The sequence below is a fragment of the Natator depressus genome, chromosome 1 (genome assembly GCF_965152275.1).
Source record: "Natator depressus isolate rNatDep1 chromosome 1, rNatDep2.hap1, whole genome shotgun sequence".
Taxonomy (NCBI): domain Eukaryota; kingdom Metazoa; phylum Chordata; order Testudines; family Cheloniidae; genus Natator; species Natator depressus.
In genome coordinates, this window is record NC_134234.1 from 5,038,365 (window position 1) to 5,059,890 (window position 21,526).

General features: G+C 45.1%; 2 protein-coding genes across 2 annotated transcripts; one reads left to right on the forward strand and one right to left on the reverse strand.

The window, feature by feature from the left end:
• Nucleotides 1-203: 203 nt before the first annotated feature.
• Nucleotides 204-1,142, reverse strand: LOC141977361 (olfactory receptor 52D1-like). Its single transcript, XM_074938840.1, has one exon. It carries the CDS (start codon nucleotides 1,140-1,142, stop codon nucleotides 204-206), a length of 939 nt encoding a protein of 312 aa, XP_074794941.1.
• Nucleotides 1,143-17,958: 16,816 nt separating this feature from the next.
• Nucleotides 17,959-18,897, forward strand: LOC141977430 (olfactory receptor 52P1-like). The gene has a single exon (XM_074938952.1). It carries the CDS (start codon nucleotides 17,959-17,961, stop codon nucleotides 18,895-18,897), a length of 939 nt encoding a protein of 312 aa, XP_074795053.1.
• The last annotated feature ends 2,629 nt before the right edge of the window (nucleotides 18,898-21,526 follow it).

A 21,526-nucleotide genomic window follows, 5' to 3' on the forward strand; every position in this document is an offset into this window, starting at 1 on the left:
GTGACGGGCAGAGAGAGGAAAGAGCACCAGAGAGAGCTATGCCTGATGATGGAGTGATAAGATGTTAGACATGAGGAGCTTCTTAGACTCTCAACTTCCACAATGCTGAGCTCAGCCAAACTGGGACAGAGCACCCTTGATTAACTGGGAGGTAGTCTTTCCGCCTTTTCTCATGCATGTTTAAAGTCAGTGGCCCCAGGCGATCACCTTCTGCAGCTGTATTTGCACACTTTGTCACGAAGCTCTTTGGTTTTGGCCCCATAAATGATAGGGTTGAGCATGGGAGGGGCAACAAAATAGAGGTTGGCCAAGATGATGTGAATGTGGGGAGCAATGCCGTGACCATACCGGAGTGTCAGAGAGGAGAAGATGAAGGGAGGATAAAACATCAACATCACAAAAATGTGGGCTGTGCAGGTGTTGAGGGCTTTCTGGTGGGTTTTCTTTGAGGATATTCTGAAGACGGCTCTGATGATCAGAACGTAGGACAGGGCAATGAGCGTCAGGTCTGACCCACTGCATACAAGCACTACCACCAAGGCGTACATCCTGTTGACGGTGGTATCCCCACATGAAATCTGTGCGACAGCCATGTGCTCGCAGTACGTATGGGGGATAATGCGGTTGGCACAGAATGGCTGCCTGCTCAGGAGCAGAGGCAGGGGCAGAATGAAGAGAACAGCTCTTACCAAAGCCACTAGCCCTAGCTTAGCTATTCGTGCATTGGTGAGGATGGTGGCGTATCTCAGAGGGTTACATATGGCAATGTAGCGATCAAAGGCCATTGTCACAAGGACGGCTGACTGTACAGAAAAAAACACATGAAGGAAGAACATCTGGGTGAGGCAACCATCCACAGTAATGCTGTTCAAATTGAACCAAAATATACACAGTGCCTTTGGCACAACGGAGGTAGACATGCCAATGTCTGTGAGCGCCAGCATGCAGAGCAGCAGGTACATTGGCTTGTGCAGGTTCTGTTCTTTGCCTACAACAAAGAGAACTGTGAAATTTCCCAATAGGCTGATAACATAGAACATGGAGAAAGGGATGGAAATCCAGATATGGGCAACTTCCAGGCCAGGGATGCCTGTAAGGAAGAATGTTGAAGGGTCAAAGCGGGAGAGGTTGAAAGCTGCCATGATGTGGTCGATGTGTTGTCTGGAATCAAAAATGCTCAAGGTGCCTATGAAGGGAGAGAAGCACAGAGAGGGGGGTTACACACTTTATAACAAATAGGTATGGTAAATATTGTATAGTTATTTAAAATCCAGAAAGGGGGGTGAGCAGTGACATGGCAACATTTACAGATGCAACAGATTATTTAGTTCATAGACAAGTCCAGGGAAGTCGTCAGAGGGAGCTAACCAAGCCAGGTGAATGGGGAGCATGGTGGCAGATGAACTTCAAGGTCAATAACAGCAACCTGTATGGCCATTGGAGGGGAAAGCATGAACTCCTCATGCACCTGAAAAGGTTGTAATTAAATTATGAACTCAGGACAGGGAATTGGGCATCATGGTACACAGGTCTGTGAAACCCTGCTCACAGTGCAAGCAGGGACAGAAAATTAAGAAAATATTGGGATCCAAGAGGAGTGGGATGGAGAATCCTACTGAAAATGTAATACCAGGTGGTCACTTAGTCAATGTTTCACCTTCCTCTAGACTCTTCTGTGTAGCACTGGGCACCCCTGTCACACAGGGTATTGCAGAAGTAGAAGTAATCAGTTATTGTTCTGGGCTATGACCTTGTGCTCAAAGGAATAGGCATGAAGGTCACAAGGGTCTTTGTTTTTTGGGTACAGGCCTGCACCTCTGTTACTTCTCCTGTGTCTTTTGGTGAAAACTTTCTTGCCAGCACCCAGCTTTGTCTGAGACATAAGTTACAGGTATTAACTGAGAAGAGACATTCAGCTTACCCTTCTCATGGATGAATATCAATGAAGTTAGCTGATGACACTCAAATTGGGGATGGTAAATGATGAAGAGGAAAGGTCACTGATTCAGAGCAATGTGGATTGGTTAGTAAACTGGGTCAAAGCAAAAAATACATGTTCTAGTATGGCCATGCAGATATCTACATCTAGGAACAAAGAATGTAGGCGATGCTTACATGATGGGGGACTATCGTGAGAAGCACAGTGATTCTGAAGAAAATTTTGGGATGTGAAGGATAATTAGCTAATCATGAGATCCCAGTTTGACCCTGTGGCCAAAAGAGCCAATGTGATCCTGGGATGATAACCAGGGGAATCTCAAGGACAGGGAGCGCAGTTATTTTACCTCTGTATTTGGCACTGGTGCGACTGCTGCTGGAATTCTGTGTCCTGTTCTGGTGTTCAGGACTAAAGATGGATGTTGATACACTGAAGAGGATTCAGAGAAGAATCACAAGAATTAGTAAAATATTAGAAAACCTGCCTCCTAGTTATAGACTCAAAGATCTCAGTCTATTTCGTGTAACAAAGATTGTCAAGGTGTGGCTTGATAACAGTCTGTAAGTACCTGCACGGGGAACAAATATTAATAATAGTCCTTTCAGCCTAGCATACAGAGGTGTAAAATGATCCAATGTCTTGAAGTCGAAGTTAAAGAAATTCTCACTTGAAATAAAGTATACATTTTTTAAAGGGTAAGAGTAATTAACCACGGGAACAATTTACCAAGGGTCTTGGAGGATTCTTCATCACTGAGGCTATGTCTTCACTACCCACCGGATCGGTGGGCAGAGATCGATCCAGTGGGGGTCGATTTATCCTGTCTAGTCTAGAGGTGATAAGTCGACCCCCGAGAGCTCTCCCGTGAACTCCTGTACTCCAGCTCGGCGAGAGGCACAGGCAGAGTCGATGGGGGAGTGGCAGCAGTCGACTCACCACAGTAGAGACACCACGGTAAGTCAATCTAAGTACATCGACTTCAGCTACCTTATTCACGTCGCTGAAGTTGCATAACTTAGATCGATCCCCCCACCCCCTAGTGTGGACCAGGCCTAAGAAAGTTTAAATCAAGGTTGAATGTTTCTCTAAAAGATCTACCCTAGGAATAATTTTGAGGGTATATTATACAAGCCTGTGTTATACAGACAAGATGATCACAATGGTCTGTTCTGACCTTGAGATCTCCAAACATGTCTCCAGAAGTCAGCTGAAGGCATTTTTTCTATTCATGACCATTTTGAATTTAGCCCCATGGGGAGAAATTCTCATGTGACTGCGGCGCCTTCGAAGCATTACACTACGTGTGTGTTTCATGAGTCTGAGGGATCCCATGATGCACTGCATGGATGAACATTTTAGGTGAGGAAAATAATGACTTGAGCCACGAAATCTCGGCACTGAGGAATAAATGTACAACCCTTGCCATTATTGACTAACAGAGTTGGCTGGCTAATGGTACTAGACCATCTGTTCTTTACCGTCTCTATCCCAGTGGTACACAGTTTCCGTCAGCTACCAGGGATTCCTGCACAAGGCAGCTGTACTTATCTAGACCCCATATTTCCCAGAGTTGCTGCTCTCATTATATAATGTGCATGCCTCGCAGGTTCCAAGTTGTTCCTGTGTAGCAGCCCTTGAAGCACCCTGCGGTGTGTATGGGTGTAACAAGAGAAGCTGCCCAGATGCCTGCCTTGGCATTTACCACTCCTGATATTTCCGACCAGTGAGACACAGTCACTGATTACCCTGCAGCAAGGGAGAAGGTGTGACGGGAGGCACCTCACCCCTGAAGGGGAAGAGTTGTGGGGAGTGTGAGGCGACTTGGAGATTGTGGGAGCGAGGGATGACTGGAGGCCATGGAGAAGACACTGGAGACGAGCGTGCTGTTGGAGTCAGGGCAGCCTGGGATGGGGAAGGAGAGTACGGGCAGCGGGATCAGAGTATGATGGGGAATTGATTCAACTGATGAGCAAAGATCAGGCATTTCACCAGTGAATTTACCTAATTAACATTCAACAACAACCATTGGAAACAAAACTGAGTAAAGGTTGCAGTTCTGTGGTTTGGCAGGACAAAAAGATTCTGACAACCCCGCCCCCCCCCAACACACTCTACACCAATAAATGTCCCTCCCTGCCTCCATAGCCCTCAGTGCTCCCCGCCTGCCCATGAACACCCCGCTCCAGGTCCCAGAACCCCCAGTGCTGGCTACTTGTCCATGTAGGTTCCCCACCCCCACAACTTCCAGCCCGACCACACCATAATACCCCTCACCCAGGACCAAAACCATGTGTCAGACCCCACACCTACAGAAACACCTCCTCAGACAAGGTTAAACTCAGTGTCTGCCTGCACTGGAGAAAAGCAGGAGATCAGCCTGAACTGCCTCCCTGGGGATGAAGGGAACCCCAGCAGCAGCTCTGCCTCTGCAGGGAAGGAGAGAGGGACAGATCTGGCAGAAGGGAGAGAGGACGTAGAGACTAAAAGGAGCCAGCGTGAATAACTCTTCCTCAAAGCAACACAAAGCTTTAACGTATTGTGGCCCACTAGAAACCCAGACACCCCTTCCTGAAGCTGCGTTTCCATGTTGGCAATTGCTGATGTCACCACAACACTGTAGTGGGGTTCTTCACAGGAGGAGGGATGGTTGGATGTGGGATGGCATCAAAAACAATCTGCTGCAGTGTGATCCAAATGCCGTTACAGTCTGAGACACCCCCTAACCCAGGAGGTCTCGTCATGACTCTCTGATCTGTGCAGTAGGCGGGATGTGCATTCTCTATTTCATCCAGCATTGGGACTCCATCCCACTGTAATCTGGATACTGCATGTCCCTTCCATCCCCTCAGCACACGCACACACTGCGTTCCTGGAACTCCCCCAATGAGATTTCCAACCCCAGCTGGTTTGCTCTAAAACAGAAACATGCTTTTCTTTTTACTGGTTCTTCTCATCCTCTCCAGAGCCAGAGATGCCAGGGCACGGAGAGAGCAGATCCCGCCCCCACAAAATAATTGTAATTCTAATTGTTCTGAACCTCTAAGCCTGTGGGTTTGAGATTTCAGCAACTCTCCTGTCCATTTTTCTTTGGTCCAAATTAGCTCACCCATTGTTAGAGGCCATGGGACGACTCAAGTTGGAGTCACTGGAGGCTTATGGCTGGTGTAAATCAGGCCATTTATTTAAGTCCCTACATGTAGATTTATGGTGATCTCATTGGGGTCAATATTTCACCCTTTAATCTGCTCTGGTAACAGGGATCCTCACTTCAGAGGCTTTGGCTGCCTAACAGAGCAGTGAAGTTGCTGAATTGGAAAACTTGAGCGAACTAGAGGAAAATCCACAAAAACCCAAACAGGAACCTCCTGAGACAGATAGAAGGACACAGAAAGTCTAAACTATTTCCAATACATTTGCAGTTCCAATTTTACTTGGTAAATCACTGCATTTCTGACAGTACTAAATAGTCCAAGTTTCCATATTCTGAATTCTTGTGCAGATGGTTCTTGAATTGGACCTTTGAATGCTTCCTGAGCCCTTAGCACTAACTTTAATGCAGAAACAGGTGACTCACCGAAATCTCGCTCAGCAGAGAGAGGAAATCTCCTTATGGAGACAGGAAGGCAGAATCCTGATTATCAGTGCATGAATCTCTCACATCTGATGCTCACTGTGCTGGACTGTGAGCTTTATGATTCCCTTGTACATTCCCTACAGACTCTAAGGTTGGCCAGGATTCCCAGACAATTCCCTCGGCTCCCTGGCCACTGGGAGAAGTAAAAAAATAGACCCTGGAGAACTACAGCTTGAGATCTTCCCCTGGGATGGAAGAAATAATTCGCTGATAACAGGGGCTCACATTGTGAAGGCAAACTGAGTCTTGTAAATATTTCTAAAACCCATTTTCAATTGATCGTAGCAGCATACCTGTTAGGATACAGATATTCAGGCCTGTCTGCAAAGGCCTGTACTTTAAGAATGTAGGTGTATTCTTTCACTTGGCTAGTTAGAGGTATAAAAGAAAGAATCAAAATCACTGTCTGCCGGTGTAAGGGTCTTCTCTCACTGTGTCCGTCTGAGGCCCTGTGCTTAGGCTAAGGCCTTTGGCTAAGCAGCAGAGGCAGCCATAAGCTGGGAAGTGACCGGTCACCTCCTCACATTCCAACCTAGTCACATTGAAAGAAGGTGCTATTGGGCTGTTAGGATACAATCCTGTCCTGATAATGCCTATTGCCTCCAGAGAAAGGGAAGTGCCTAGAAGATGTAAAAGGAAATTTAGGTTGATAGTTTTCTGTCTGGTAAGAACTCACTTATCAATAGACACAGCTGGGAAACTACATACCACACAGACTATGCTGACAGCTTGTGTCACACGCTCTCAAAGAAACTGCGGAACCATCTGATCAACATCGTCTACAGCAAACAGGGAAAGATTAAGAATGAGCTCTCAAAACTGGATACTCTCATAAAAAAACAACCTTCGACATGAACTTCCTCGTGGCTGGACTTTACTAAAACTAGACAAGCTATTTACAACACACACTTTGCTTCTCTACAAAAGAAAAGGGACACTAAATTATCTAAACTACTACATGCCACAAGGGGCCATAGCAATGGTTCCCTTAACCCACCCAGCAATATTGTTAATCTATCCAACTATACTCTTAGCCCAGCAGAAGAATCTGTCCGATCTTGGGGCCTCTCCTTCTGCCCCTCCACCCCCACGAACATGATACAGTTCTGTGGTGACCTAGAATCCTATTTTCGACGTCTCCGACAAAAGGAATATTTACAACATACCTCTGAACAACATACTAATCCACAGAGACCTTCCTACCAACACTACAAAAAGAAGGATTCTAGGTGGACTCCTCCTGAAGGTCGAAACAGCGGACTGGACTTCTACATAGAGTGCTTCCGCCGACGTGCACGGGCTGAAATTGTGGAAAAGCAGCATCACTTGCCCCATAACCTCAGCCGTGCAGAACACAATGCCATCCACAGCCTCAGGAACAGCTCAGACATCATAATCAAAAAGGCTGACAAAGGATGTGCTGTCATCATCATGAATAGGTCGGAATATGAACAAGAGGCTGCTCAGCAGTTCTCTAACACCACTTTCTACAAGCCATTACCCTCTGATCCCACTGAGAGTTACCAAAAGAAACTACAGCATTTGCTCAAGAAACTCTCTGAAAAAGCACAAGAACAAATCCACACAGATACACTCCTGGAACCCCGACCTAGGGTATTCTATCTGCTATCCAAGATCCATAAACCTGGAAATTCTATTCAGGGGACACCATCACAGGGCCTAATAACATCAGCCACACTATCAGAGGCTCGTTCACCTGCACATCTACCAATGTGATAAATGCCATCATGTGCCAGCAATACCCCTCTGCCATGTACATTGTACAAACTGGACAGTCTTTACGTAAAAGAATAAATGGACACAAATCAGATGTCAAGAATTATAACATTTATAAACCAGTCGGAGAACACTTCAAACTCTCTGGTCACTCGATTTCTGATCTCAAAGTGACTATCCTTCAACAAAAAACTTTGAAAACAGATTCCAAAGAGAGACTGCTGAATTGGAATTAATGTGCAAATTGGATACAATTAACTTAGGCTTGAATAGAGACTGGGAGTGGTTGAGTCATTATATTAAGTAAAACTATTTCCCCTTGTTTATTCCTTACCCCCCCCCCACTGTTCCTCATATGTTCTTGTTAACTCCTGGAAATGTGCTGGAAATGGCCCACCTTGATTATCACGTCAAAAGGTTTTCTCTCCCCCCATCCCACTCTCCTGCTGGTAATAGCTCATCTTAAGTGATCACTCTCCTTAACAATGTATATATTTTCATGGTCTGTGTGTATATATAAAAAGTAAAGGAGTACTTGTGGCACCTTAGATACTAACCAATTTATTTGAGCATAAGCTTTCTTGAGCTACAGCTCACTTCATCGGATGCATACTGTGGAAAGTGTAGAAGATCTTCTTATACACACAAAGCATGAAAAAATACCTCCCCCCATCCCAGTCTCCTGCTGGTAATAGCTTATCTAAAGTGATCACTCTCCTTGCAATGTGTATGATAATCAAGTTGGGCCATTTCCAGCACAAATCCAGGTTTTCTTACCCCCCCACACACAAACCCACTCTCCTGTTGGTAATAGCTTATCTAAAGTGACCACTCTCCTTACAATGTGTATGATAATCAAGGTGGACCATTTCCAGCACAAATCCAGGATTTAACAAGAATGTCTGGGGGGGGGGGGTAGGAAAAAACAAGGGGAAATAGGTTACCTTGCATAATGACTTAGCCACTCCCAGTCTCTATTCAAGCCTAAGTTAATTGTATCCAATTTGCAAATGAATTCCAATTCAACAGTCTCTCACTGGAGTCTGGTTTTGAAGTTTTTTTGTTGTAATATCACAACTTTCATGTCTGTAATCGCGTGACCAGAGAGATTGAAGTGTTCTCCGACTGGTTTATGAATGTTATAATTCTTGACATCTGATTTGTGTCTATTTATTCTTTTACGTAAAGACTGTCCAGTTTGACCAATGTACATGGCAGGGGGGCATTGCTGGCACATGATGGCATATATCACATTGGTGGATGTGCAGGTGAACGAGCCTCTGATAGTGTGGCTGATGTTATTAGGCCCTGTGATGGTGTCCCCTGAATAGATATGTGGGCACAGTTGGCAACGGGCTTTGTTGCAAGGATAGGTTCCTGGGTTAGTGGTTCTGTTGTGTGGTATGTGGTTGCTGGTGAGTATTTGCTTCAGGTTGGGGGGCTGTCTGTAGGCAAGGACTGGCCTGTCTCCCAAGATTTGTGAGAGTGTTGGGTCATCCTTCAGGATAGGTTGTAGATCCTTAATAATGCGTTGGAGGGGTTTTAGTTGGGGGCTGAAGGTGACGGCTAGTGGCGTTCTGTTATTTTCTTTGTTAGGCCTGTCCTGTAGTAGGTGACTTCTGGGAACTCTTCTGGCTCTATCAATCTGTTTCTTCACTTCCGCAGGTGGGTACTGTAGTTGTAAGAATGCTTGATAGAGATCTTGTAGGTGTCTGTCTCTGTCTGAGGGGTTGGAGCAAATGCGGTTGTATCGCAGAGCTTGGCTGTAGACGATGGATCGTGTGGTGTGGTCAGGGTGAAAGCTGGAGGCGTGAAGGTAGGAATAGCGGTTAGTAGGTTTCCGGTATAGGGTGGTCTTTATGTGACCATCGTTTATTAGCACTGTAGTGTCCAGGAAGTGGATCTCTTGTGTGGACTGGACCAGGCTGAGGTTGATGGTGGGATGGAAATTGTTGAAATCATGGTGGAATTCCTCAAGGGCTTCTTTTCCATGGGTCCGATGATGAAGATGTCATCAATATAGCGCAAGTAGAGTAGAAGCGTTAGGGGACGAAAACCTGGATTTGTGCTGCAAATGGCCCAACTTGATTATCATACACATTGTAAGGAGAGTGATCACTTTAGATAAGCTATTACCAGCAGGAGAGTGGGGTGCGGGGAGGTATTTTTTCATGCTTTGTGTGTATAAAAAGATCTTCTACACTTTCCACAGTATGCATCCGATGAAGTGAGCTGTAGCTCACGAAAGCTTATGCTCAAATAAATTGGTTAGTCTCTAAGGTGCTACAAGTCCTCCTTTTCTTTTTGCGAATACAGACTAACACGGCTGCTACTCTGAAACCTTCTTTTATTATGTGAAGGAATAAAAAAAACCCACTTCTATATTCACTTTCTACGCACCTGTCACAGTTTTATAGATCTATATCATATTCCTCTTAGTCATAAGAATGGCCATACTGGGTCAGATCAAAGGTCCATCTAGCCCCGTATCCTGTTTTCTTACAGCGGCTAATGCCAGGTGCTTCAGAGGGAATGAACTGAACAAGTAATGATCAAGTGATCCATCCCCTGTCACCCATTCACAGCTTCTGGCAAAGAAAGGCTATGGACTCTATCCCAGTCCATCCTGATTAATACACCTTGATAGACCGATCCTCAAGGAACTCTTTGGACCTATCCTGTGGAACTCTTAGCCAGAGGATGCTGTGAACACCAAGAATATAATTGGTGCCTACTGCCTTTATGCCTTTAACAGGCTGAGTCCCACTGAATGTGGATGGACATTGGGCACCTAACTCACATCTCCTTCCATCCTCCCTGTTCTAATTACAGCCTAGCAGTGCACAGGCTCCAAGGCACATGCTGATCATTGAAGGGGGCTCAGGTAGCTGCTCCTGCCCATGACACGATACTGCACTATGGGGGTTTATGACTAAGGAGGGGCAATCTGTTTTGCCCATTGTCAGAGAGAAGTTATCAGATCAGAGTGCCTGCTAATCTGTGTTTGAAACATGGATGTGCGAGAGCCTTTCCATGTGCATGTCTTGTTCTCAGAGATTCAGAGCAGGGCTCATCATTCCGGAGGAGGAGGAGGAGATGCTCAGATTCTATGATGATGGGCAGAAGCGCAGAAATTCTGATAAATAAATGAGTACATCTAACAATTTGCTCTTCCTTTTCTCTCCAGGGATTCCGTAGTGACAGCCCACTCTATTGAGACTGCAAGACTCATTTTGCCCTAATGATTTGAGCCTCTGGTATTAGAGAATAATTGCTTTACTCCCGAGGGAGGCTCTCAGGTTCAATTTTCTGCTCTTCTCACAGAGCCAAGAGAATTGTCTGGGACTCCTGGCCAACCTGAGAGTCTGCAGGGACTGTATAGGGGAATCATAAAGTTTGCTGTCCAGCACACTGAGTGTCAGACATGTGAGATTCATATGCTTATTCTCAGGGCTTTGCCTTCCTGTCGCTGTAAGGAGATTTCTTCTCTCTGCTCAACGGGATTGTGGTGAGTCACCTGTTTCTGCATTAAAGTTAGTGCTAAGGGCTCGGGAAGGGTTTCAGAGTTAAAGTCAAGAACCAGCTGGGCAGGAATTCAGCAGCACAGTGTCTTGAACTGTTTAGTATTGTCAGAAAAACCAAGGGATTTACCTTGTAAATTTGGATTTGCTAAATTGTATATTTTAGACAAATATTAGAGTGACCTAGAGAAATTGGAGGATTGGGCCAAAAGAAGTCTGATGAGGTTCAACAAGGACAAGTGCTGAGCCCTGCCCTTAGGAAGGAGGAATCCCATGTACTGCAACAGGCTGGGGACCGACTGGCTAAGTGGCAGTTCTGCAAAAAAGTTCTGTGGCACCTTCACAAGTACTCCTTTTCTTTTCTTTTTCTTTCCTTTTAGTGAGTCTTGTCCTCTCCAGAATCAGAGATGCAGGGGTGCAGAGAGAGGTGACGCCTCTCCCGCCTTCAAAAAACTGTTATCCTGATTCATTTAAACCTCTAAGCATGTGAGTTTGAGGACTAACACGGCTGCTACTCTGAAAAATAAAAGTGTGATTCTGGGGGAAAGGAAACCATGCTAAGTTGGAAATCTCACCAGGGAATGTCCAGGAACACACAGTGTGTGTGTTTTGGGGATGAGAGTTTGTGCAGTATCCAGATCACAGTGGCACAGAGTCTTGAAGCTGGGTGAAATAGGGAATGAATATCCTGCCTAATGCACAGACCAAAGAGGTGTAACAAGGCCTCCTGGGGCAGTGGTGGTGTCTCAGACTGTAACACAATGTGGAGCAAACTGTAATAGATTGTCTCTGACACCTTCCCACATCCAGACCATCCCTCCTCCTGTGAGTAACCCCACTACAGCCTCGCGGTAACGTCAGCAATTACCAGCACAGAAGAGCAGCCTCAGGAAGGGGTGTCCAGGTTTCTAATGGGCTGCAATACATTAAAGCTTTGTGTCATTTTGGGGAAGAGTTTCTCATGCTGGCTCCTTTTAGTCTCCATGTTCTCTCTCCCTCCCATCCGGTCTGTCCCTCTCTCCTTCCCTGCACAGGCCGAGCAGCTGCTGGGGTTCCCTTTGCCCACTGAGAGGCAGTTCAGGCTGATCTCCCCCTTTTCCCTGGTGCAGCCAGACACTGAATTTAACCTAGTCTGAGGAGATATTTCTGTGAGCTGTTGCCGTGGGATCTGGCACCTGGTTTTGGTCCTGGATGAGGGGTATCACTGTGTGGCAGGGTGGAGATTGTGAGGATGGGGGACCTACATGGGCAGGCAGGCACTGATGGGGGTTATGGGAGCGGGGTATACAGAGCCAGGAGGGTTTTGGGGGCAGGGAGGTAGGTGTACACACCTGTGGGGTGGTGGGCCTTGACAGTGGAATGTACATGGACAGGCGGGCAGTGCTGCTGAAATAATTTTTGCTTTGTGATTGTTAATCCCAGGACAGTGCTGGGACCTTTCTTGGCTCTGGGTGCATTTGTGTGCGTTTGTGGTGGGGGTCGGGTGGGGGTCTCAGGTTCTCTTTGTCCTGGCAAGGCACAGAACTGCAGCCTGGGTGTCACAACCTTTATTCAGTTTTGTTTCCAACTATTGTTTTTGTTATGTAACTTCAGGCATGTCCCCAGTGGAAAGAGCCATTGTTTTTTTTTTGTGACACTGCATGCCCTATTCTTCATAGTGATATTATTTTGATATGGTTATAGCATAATTATGATACATTTTATGCAAGATGGCTCATGTAAGATGTAATTGGAAAAGTTATGATCTTCTGAATATGATTATCCTATTTCTATGCATGTACCATTTTTTATCTGAAATTATGAATATTGTCTTCATATCAGTATTTCAAATGTAGTTACACCTGAGTAATGCCCACTAGGCAAGGTGCTTTCAGTTAGATAGCTGAGTGGGAAGGGCCTATTCAGGTCATTGAGCCAATAGGGAAAATGGTAGACCTTTGGAGAAACTTATCTCCCATCTGGTGAGCTTTTCTGGCCCAGAGCAGGGCAGGACATACAGCTCTGGGGTCCTAGGCTACTGGTGGTTATTTTGATTATAATCTCTCTACTGTTGGTTTATGCAGTGGCTAGTCAGAGAGCCTTCAAGTATCTGCATCTGAGTGTGTCCATGCCCGTGTGAATGCTGGTGAAGGTGAAGTACCGTGAGCTGGTCTGCATCTTGACCAAGAAGCACATTGAGAGAGGGAGCCCAGGCTGGTGAATCAGAGGGCACAGTGGTACCCCAGTTCCAGGTGGCATCTTGGGTGGCAACCTGTCACACTTGGCTCCTCAGCTGCTAAATCTCCCATCATAGAAGAATCATAGAATATTAGGATTGGAAGAAAACTCAGGAGGTCATCTAGTCCAATCCCATGAGCAAAGCAGGATCAACCCCAACTAAATTATCTCAGCCAGGGCTTTGTCAAGCTGGGACTTAAAAACCTCTAAGGATGGAGATTCCACCACCTCCCTAGGTAACCCATGCCAGTGCTTCACCACCCTCCTAGTGAAACAGTGTTTCCTAATATCCAACCTAGACCTCCCCACTGCAAGTTGAGACCATTGCTCCTTGTTCTGTCATCTGGTACTACTGAGAACAGTCTAGATCCATCCTCTTTGGAACCCCCTTTCAGGGAGTTGAAAGCAGCTATCAAATCCCCCCTCATTCTTCTCTTCCGCAGACTAAACAATCCCAGTTCCCTCAGCATCTCCTCATAAGTCACGTGTTCCACTCCCCTAATCATTTGTCACGCGATTACAGACATGAAAGTTGCGATATTACAACAAAAAAATTTCAAATCCAGACTCCAGCGAGAGACTGTTGAATTGGAATTCATTTGCAAATTGGATACAATTAACTTAGGCTTGAATAGAGACTGGGAGTGGCTAAGTCATTATGCAAGGTAACCTATTTCCCCTTGTTTTTTCCTTAAACCCCCCCCCCAGACATTCTTGTTAAACCCTGGATTTGTGCTGGAAATGGCCCACCTTGATTATCATACACATTGTAAGGAGAGTGGTCACTTTAGATAAGCTATTACCAGCAGGAGAGTGGGGTGCGGGGAGGTATTTTTTCATGCTTTGTGTGTATAAAAAGATCTTCTACACTTTCCACAGTATGCATCCGATGAAGTGAGCTGTAGCTCACGAAAGCTTATGCTCAAATAAATTGGTTAGTCTCTAAGGTGCTACAAGTCCTCCTTTTCTTTTTGCGAATACAGACTAACACGGCTGCTACTCTGAAACTAATCATTTGTGTTACCCTCCGCTGGACTCTTTCCAATTTTTGCACATCCTTCTTGTAGTGTAGGGCCCAAAACTGGACACAGTACTCCAGATGTGGCCTCACCAGTGGTGAATAGAGGGGAATAATCACTTCCCTCAATCTGCTGGCAATGCTCCTACTAATGCAGCCCAATATGCTGTTAGCCTTCTTGGCAACAAGGGCACACTTCTTACTCATATTCAGCTTCTTGTCGACTGTAATCCCCAGGTCCTTTTCTGCAGAACTGCTGCTTAGCCAGTCGGGCCCCAGCCTGTAGCGGTGCATGGGATTCTTCTGTCCTAAGTGCAGGACTCTGCACTTGTCCTCTGCACTGACACCTGGGGCACTCCGCTTGATACCAGCTGCCCACTAGACATTGAGGCATTGATCATACTCTTACCCCCTGTCCGTATCCTCCTTCCCCATCGCAAGCTGCCCCAATTCCAACAGCACGCTGCTTGCCAGTGTCTTTTCCATACTCTCCAGTCATCCCTGGCTCCTACAACCTCCGAGCTGCCCCATATTCCCCACGGCTCTTGGTGAGATATATCACACACTAGTGACAAATGCAAAGGCAGGCACCTGTGTGGCTTCTCTTGTTACACCAGTACACAGCACATGGTGCTTCAAGGGCTGCAACACAGAAACTACTCACAAGCTGTGAAATTTGCACATTATATAATGAGAGCGGGCAACTCTGGGACAGTGAGGGCCTAGATAAATACAGCTGCCATGTGCAGAAACCACTGGTAGCTGACTGAAACAGTGGGGCACTAGGACAGAGATGGTCAATCCAGGATGCTCTGGGACCATTTACTAGACAGCTCCATTAGTCATTCATGGTGAGGCTTGTCAATTCATTCCTCAGACTGGAGATTTTATGGGCTTAAGTCATTATTTTTTTCACTAATGCATTCATCCATGCAGTACCTCATGGGATCCCTCAGCCCTGCGAAATATACATTTCCAAGGGGCCGCAGTCACATGAGATTTTCTCCCTAGAGGGCTCAATGCAACATGGTCACAAATAGAAAAACTGCCTTCAGTAAGCTCAGGCATGAGCTTGCACGGGTAATATCTCCAGCTGACTCCTGGGGACATATTCGGCATTCCAAGTGCAGAAGGAACCATTGTGATCCTCTAGCCTGTTTAACAGAGGCCTGTATAATATAACCCCAAAAGTATTCCTAGAGCAGATCTTTTAGAGAAACATCCAACCTTCATTTAAAAATTCTCAGTGGTGAAGAATCCACCAAGACCTTTGGTAACGTGTTCCAGTGGTTAATTAGTCTCACCATTTAAAAATTTCCACCTTATTTCCAGTCAGAATTCCTTTAACTTCAACATCCAGCCATTGAATCCTCTTGCACCTCCGTATATGAACCTGAAAAGCATATTATTATATATTGATTCCCCGTGTAGGTAATTATTGACTGTTATCAAGTCATCCCTTGACCATCTTTGTTAAATGAAATAGATTAAGATCTTTCAGTCTATCACTATAATCAGGTTTTCTAATCTTTTACTAATTCTTGTGATTCTTTTCTGAACATAGCCCCAGACAAAGCTGGGTGTCTGCAAGAAAATGTCTCACCAAAAGACACAAGGGCAAAACAGAGGTGCAGGCCTGTAGCCCTAAATACAAAGACCCTTGTGCCTTTCGTGCCCATTTTGTTAAGCGCAAATTCATAGCCCAGCATGATAATGTCTTTTTCCATGGGAGAATCTTAGCTCCTTTCTGACATAGGAATGGCATCCTGGATCAGACCTATGGTCCATCTAGTCCATTGTCCTCTCTCTGGCAGTGACAGCCCCAGGTGCTGCTGTAACAAGATATAAGGAACCCAGGCGTAGGTGGATAAGGGGATGACATAACCAGCTTGAGGATGTCACCAAAATGCAGTATAAGGCAGGTTTTCCAATCATTTAATAGTTAACTGTTCTGACTCTTCTCTGAACCCTCTTCAACGTATCAACATCCATCTTTAATCATGGACACCAAAACTTGACAGGGGATTCCAGCCGCAGTCACACCAGTACCAAATATAGAGCTAAAATAAATTCTCTACCTCTCCTTAGATTCCCCTACTTAATATCCAAGGATCATATTGATTCCTTGGCCACATGGTCACACTGGGAGCTCATGAAGTGAGCTGTAGCTCACGAAAGCTCATGCTCAAATAAATTGGTTAGTCTCTAAGGTGCCACAAGTACTCCTTTTCTTTTTGCGAATACAGACTAACACGGCTGTTACTCTGAAACCTGTCATGTTTAGCTAATCATCCCTTCATGCCCCCAAATCTTCTACATAGTCTTGGTGCTTCCCACGTGTGTCCCCCATCAGGTAAGCATCATTTACATTCATTTTTCCTATATGTAGGTATCTACACAGCTATTTTAGAACACATTGTTTCTTCAAACCAGTTTCCCAACCAATCCAGATTGCTCTGAAACAATGACCTATCCTCTTTATTTTTTACAATCTCTCAATGTTTGTGTAATCTGCAAATTTCAGTTATCTTCAGGAATGGGAAGGGTTAGCAACTGAGTGGCTGACAAGACTTTGCTTACACTTGTCAGTTAACAACTGTATCTTCTGTCTCAGACAAAGCTGGGTGCCTGCACGAAAGTGTCTCACCAAAAACAAACAAACAAAAAAACCAAGGAAAATAACAGAGATACGGGCCTGTAGCCCTAAATACCAAGACCCCTGTGCCCTTCCATAGACCAGCATGATAATGTCTGTTTCCATGGGGGAAGCGTGGCTCCTTTCCAACAGAGGAACTGCATCGTGGATCTGACCTGTGGTCTATCTGGTCCAGTGTCCTTCTCTGATAGAGACAGCCCCACGTGCTGCAGAACAGCTAGTGATTGGTTTTTACCCTGAAACATGTGAGTGGATAGGTTTTCTAAAATATTTATTTAGTTGTAACTATTGCAGCTGGATAGTCTTACTGTCCATACAAATGTCCCTCCCCTTCCTGATTTTTACATAGTTCACAGCTCAACTATTTCTTGTGGCAATGAGTTCCTCGGTCTAGTTAGGCACTGAATAAAGAAAAATCCTTTTTTATCTTTTTTGAATTTGCCACATTTCTGTTTAATCGAATGTCCACTCGATCTTGTGTTATGAAACAGGAAGAACACATTCTTGATCTATTCTATACCAGAATGTATTTTATAGACTTTTCTCATATCCCCCCAATTCATCTCAATTGTAAGGTAATAATCCCAGTCTTTTCAACCTCTCTCCTTATGAGAGTTTCCTTGGTCTTTGAATCTTCTGATTGCCCCTGCCTGAACATCTCTTGTTCTGCAATATCCTGTGACAGGGGTGCCTAGTACTACACAGAAGAGTCTAGAGGAGAGTGAAACATTGAGTCAATGACCTCATGGCATTGTATTTTCTGTATGATTCTTCATTGCACTCCTCCTGGATTCTAATATTGTGTTCAATTTCTGTGTGTGATTGCAGTGTGAGAAGGGTCACACAGCTGTGTACCGTAACACCCAGGTCCCTGTCCTGAGTTCATACAGTTAAATTAGAACTTTGTTAGGTGTTTGAGGAGTTCAAGTTTTTCCCTCCAATGGGCATACACGCTGCAGGTATCTACATTCAAGTTCATCTGCCATCATGCTGCCCATTCACCTGGCTTGGTGATCTCCCTGTGAGGACATCTCTGGACTTGACTCTGACCTAAATAATTTGGTGTCATCTGTAAATGTTTGCAACTCACTGCTCATCTCCCTTTCTAGACTGGTAATAACTACAAACTATTTACTGTACTATGTGTAATAAAGTATGTAACCCACTTCATTATGTTTCCCTACCATTACAGGCACCTTGAGCATTTCTGAACCTGATCGATGCATCGGCCACCTCATGGCAGGAATCAACCTCACACACTCTATCCCTTCAACATTCATCCTAACAGGCATCCCTGGCCTGGAAGCTGAGCACCTATGGATGTCCATCCCTTTCTCTACATTCTACATTATTGGAATGTTGGGAAATTTCACACTTCTGTTTGTCATAGGCAAAAACCAGACCCTGCACAAGCCAATGTACTTGCTGCTCTGCATGCTGGCACTCACAGACATTGGCACGACTACCTCCTTCATGCCGAAGGCACTGTGTATATTTTGGTTCAATTTAAAAGTTATTACTGTGGGTGGCTGCCTCACCCAGATGTTCTTCCTTCACGCGGTTTCTGCTCTGCACTCAGCCATACTCATGGCTATGGCTTTTGATCGCTACGTTGCCATATGTCACCCTCTGAGATACGCCACCATCCTCACCAACACACGCATAGCTATGCTAGGGCTCATGGGTTTGATAAGAGCTGTCCTCCTAGTACTTCCCCTGCCCCTGCTCCTGAGCAGGCAGCCATTCTGTGCCAACCGCATTATCTCCCACACGCACTGTGAGCACATAGCTGTGGTGAAGATGTCGTGTGCGGACACCACTGTCAACAGGACATATGGCTTGATGGTGGCCTTTGTAGTCATGGGGTCAGACCTGATGCTCATTGCCGTGTCCTACAGTCTGATCACCAGGGCCGTCCTAAGAATCTCCTCCAAGAAAGCCCATCAGAAAGCCCTTAATACCTGCACAGCCCACATCTGTGTGATGCTGACATCTTATACGTCCGTCCTCTTCACCATTCTGACACATCGCTTCGGTCAGGCCATCCCTCCCCATGTTCACATCATCTTGGCTGACCTCTTCTTCCTTGTCCCTCCCGTGCTCAACCCTATCATTTATGGGGTCAAAACCAAAGAGCTTCGTGACAAAGTGGGCAAATACACCTGCAGAAGGTGATCAGCTGGGGCCACTGAATTTAAACCTGCCAGACAAGAGTGGGAAAGGAGATCTCCCTGGTAACCAAGGATGCTATCTTCTAGTCTGGCTGTTCTCAGCATTGTGGAAGTTCACAGTTTGAGAAGTTCCTCACACCTAACATTTTATCACTCCATCACAAAGCTCTGCTCTGCACAAAGCTCTCTCTGTTGCTAAATTCTCTCTCTCTGACCATCACCTGATTTCTTTCAGCATCGCTTGTGAGCCCCCAACCCTACCCACCCTTACAGTGCTAAATTCTATTGTGCTCAGCCCATCATGACCTAGATTGGCCAGTATGTCATTTTTGTGATTGTTTTGTGGAGACCTTGAACTGTTGGAGCAACAGGGTTGAGATTTGCCTGTAGTTCACTGGCCTCATACTCAGAACAACCAAGTAGAGCCCTTTTGGATTGAAGGTCTCAAACACGTGGATGTTCCTGGGGACAAAGACTTTAGTCAACTTGGCTTGCTTGCTCTTTCATTGCTGTTGCTACACTTTAGCAATGCTGCAGTTGAAAGACTGTTTTCTCAGATAAACTTGATAAAAACAAAACTGTGCAACAAGATGCAAGAGGAACTTTTAGAAAGCATTCTTAATGTTAGGGCATACAGGCAAGAACACAAAATGTGTTGTGAACATTTTCCACCAAAGAAAGAAAAGATTGCTCTGGTAACTGCTGATATATGACCAGCAGCAGAAGCATTCTACTTCCAACACAGGGAGCAAGGGTGAAATGTTGCCTTCTAGAGACTAATATTCAATACCATCACTGAATGCTATTAGAAATAAATACAATAATGTTGTTGTTTTTAAACTACATATGTTTTGGGCTATTTTGGGGCCATTTTTAACACCATCATTTTCAGTGTTTTGTTTGAAACATTTGCTAACACTCAGTCAAGATACATGTATCAATACTGGATGTTTGATTTTGAATTTGCTTTTCATCTCACAGCTTTTATGCTAATGTGGACTGTTAGAGAGCTTATTCCTTCTCTCTCCCACTTCCCTGGTCCTTCTCGCATGAACAGAGAGCAACAATACCCGAAGTCCGAAGGTGCAAACAATTCAATGTTTATTGGGGTGAACTTCCAGCAAGCTTAAATCCAAGTTCCTTTTTGCTTATTTTCGAATCCCAACTTACTTCCTGTTTGCCCCTAATTTATATAGTAATATCCTTAGCTATACCTTAACCAATCATTCTACTTATCTAACCAATCCTAACATATTGTAACATGATTAGCCAACCAATTATATCCCACCACCTTAATTAGTTTACACCCAGCAAAATTAATTATACAGCAGACAGAAACAATCACAGAACCAGACAGAGACCATGCCAATAAACAATAGCAAAGTGGGAACTCTAATTTCAAAACAATACAGAAGTGAGGGTTTCACAACTACATCTATAAAGACATAAAGGTTTCCCAGCTGTGCCTATTGATAAGTGAGGTCTTACCAAACAGAAAACTATCAAACGAAATTTCCTTTTACATCTTCTAGGCTCTTCCCTTTCTCGGGAGCTGATAGATCGGATCACCTTCCTAACAGCCCCAGATTGCCTCATTTCTATGTGACTAGTTTGGAATGTGAGGAGGTGACCGGTCGCTTCCCAGCTTATGGCTGCCTCTGCTGCTTAGCCAGAGGCCTTAGCCCAAGAACAGGGCCTCAGACTGTCACAGTAAGAGAAGGCCCTTACACAGATTCTTTCTTTTATATCTCTATAACTAGCTAAATAATAAACATATACCTAAATTCTTAAAGTACAGGCCTTTACATCTATATCATAGACTATCAGGGTTGGAAGGGACCTCAGGAGGTCATCTAGTCCAACCCCCAGCTCAAAGCAGGACCAATCCCCAATTTTTGCCCCAGATCCCTAAATGGCCCCCTCAAGGATTGAACTCACAACCCTGGGTTTAGCAGGCCAATGCTCAAACCACTGAGCTATCCCTCCCCTAACACTACACCCCCTCCCCTAACACTACACCCACTACACTGGGGCTGGGGGGGGGCTTACTACATTATTTATAGGTTATAGGTTATAATTAGTGGCTGTTCGCTAGTGGGTGGGCCCCCCTTGATCATTTCCATATGCAACGTAACACAAATACAGTTAACAATACACCAGCTGCTATGATAATCCACAGCAACATCGAGAGTCCTGAACAGTGCAATATGGTCCAACATCCTGGCCACCACCACAAACACTGCTTCTCCTCCTTTGATAGGGTTAAAAGTTTGTCAGCACCATCCTGTAGTGTGGATTGTAACTGTATCCAACTGTTGGCGCTTGCAGCAAGTTGCTCTTGTAATCTTTGTGTACTTTTGTCCATGTTGTTTGTCCATTGAATATCTGCAGTGAAATTTGGTATTATCCAAACCAGTTCAACTACTTGGTACGGTATGGGGTAGTAGGTGCTGGTTCTATTGTTTACAACGATTGAGTCCAGTGATCCATTGGTGCACCCTAGTCCAGGTGGCAGTGTATAGACGTTCATAATTTGGTCATATACGGGAAGGATTTTGACTCCTAGTGTTATATTGCAGGATTGCATGCGTTCCCAACAGAATACACCGTACCCCATATACATGACCCCTAAA

Bases quoted from the DNA above. Each gene is read 5' to 3' on its own strand.
- LOC141977361 (XM_074938840.1), bottom strand. From the start codon at position 1,142: ATGGCAGCTTTCAACCTCTCCCGCTTTGACCCTTCAACATTCTTCCTT.
- LOC141977430 (XM_074938952.1), top strand. From the start codon at position 17,959: ATGGCAGGAATCAACCTCACACACTCTATCCCTTCAACATTCATCCTA.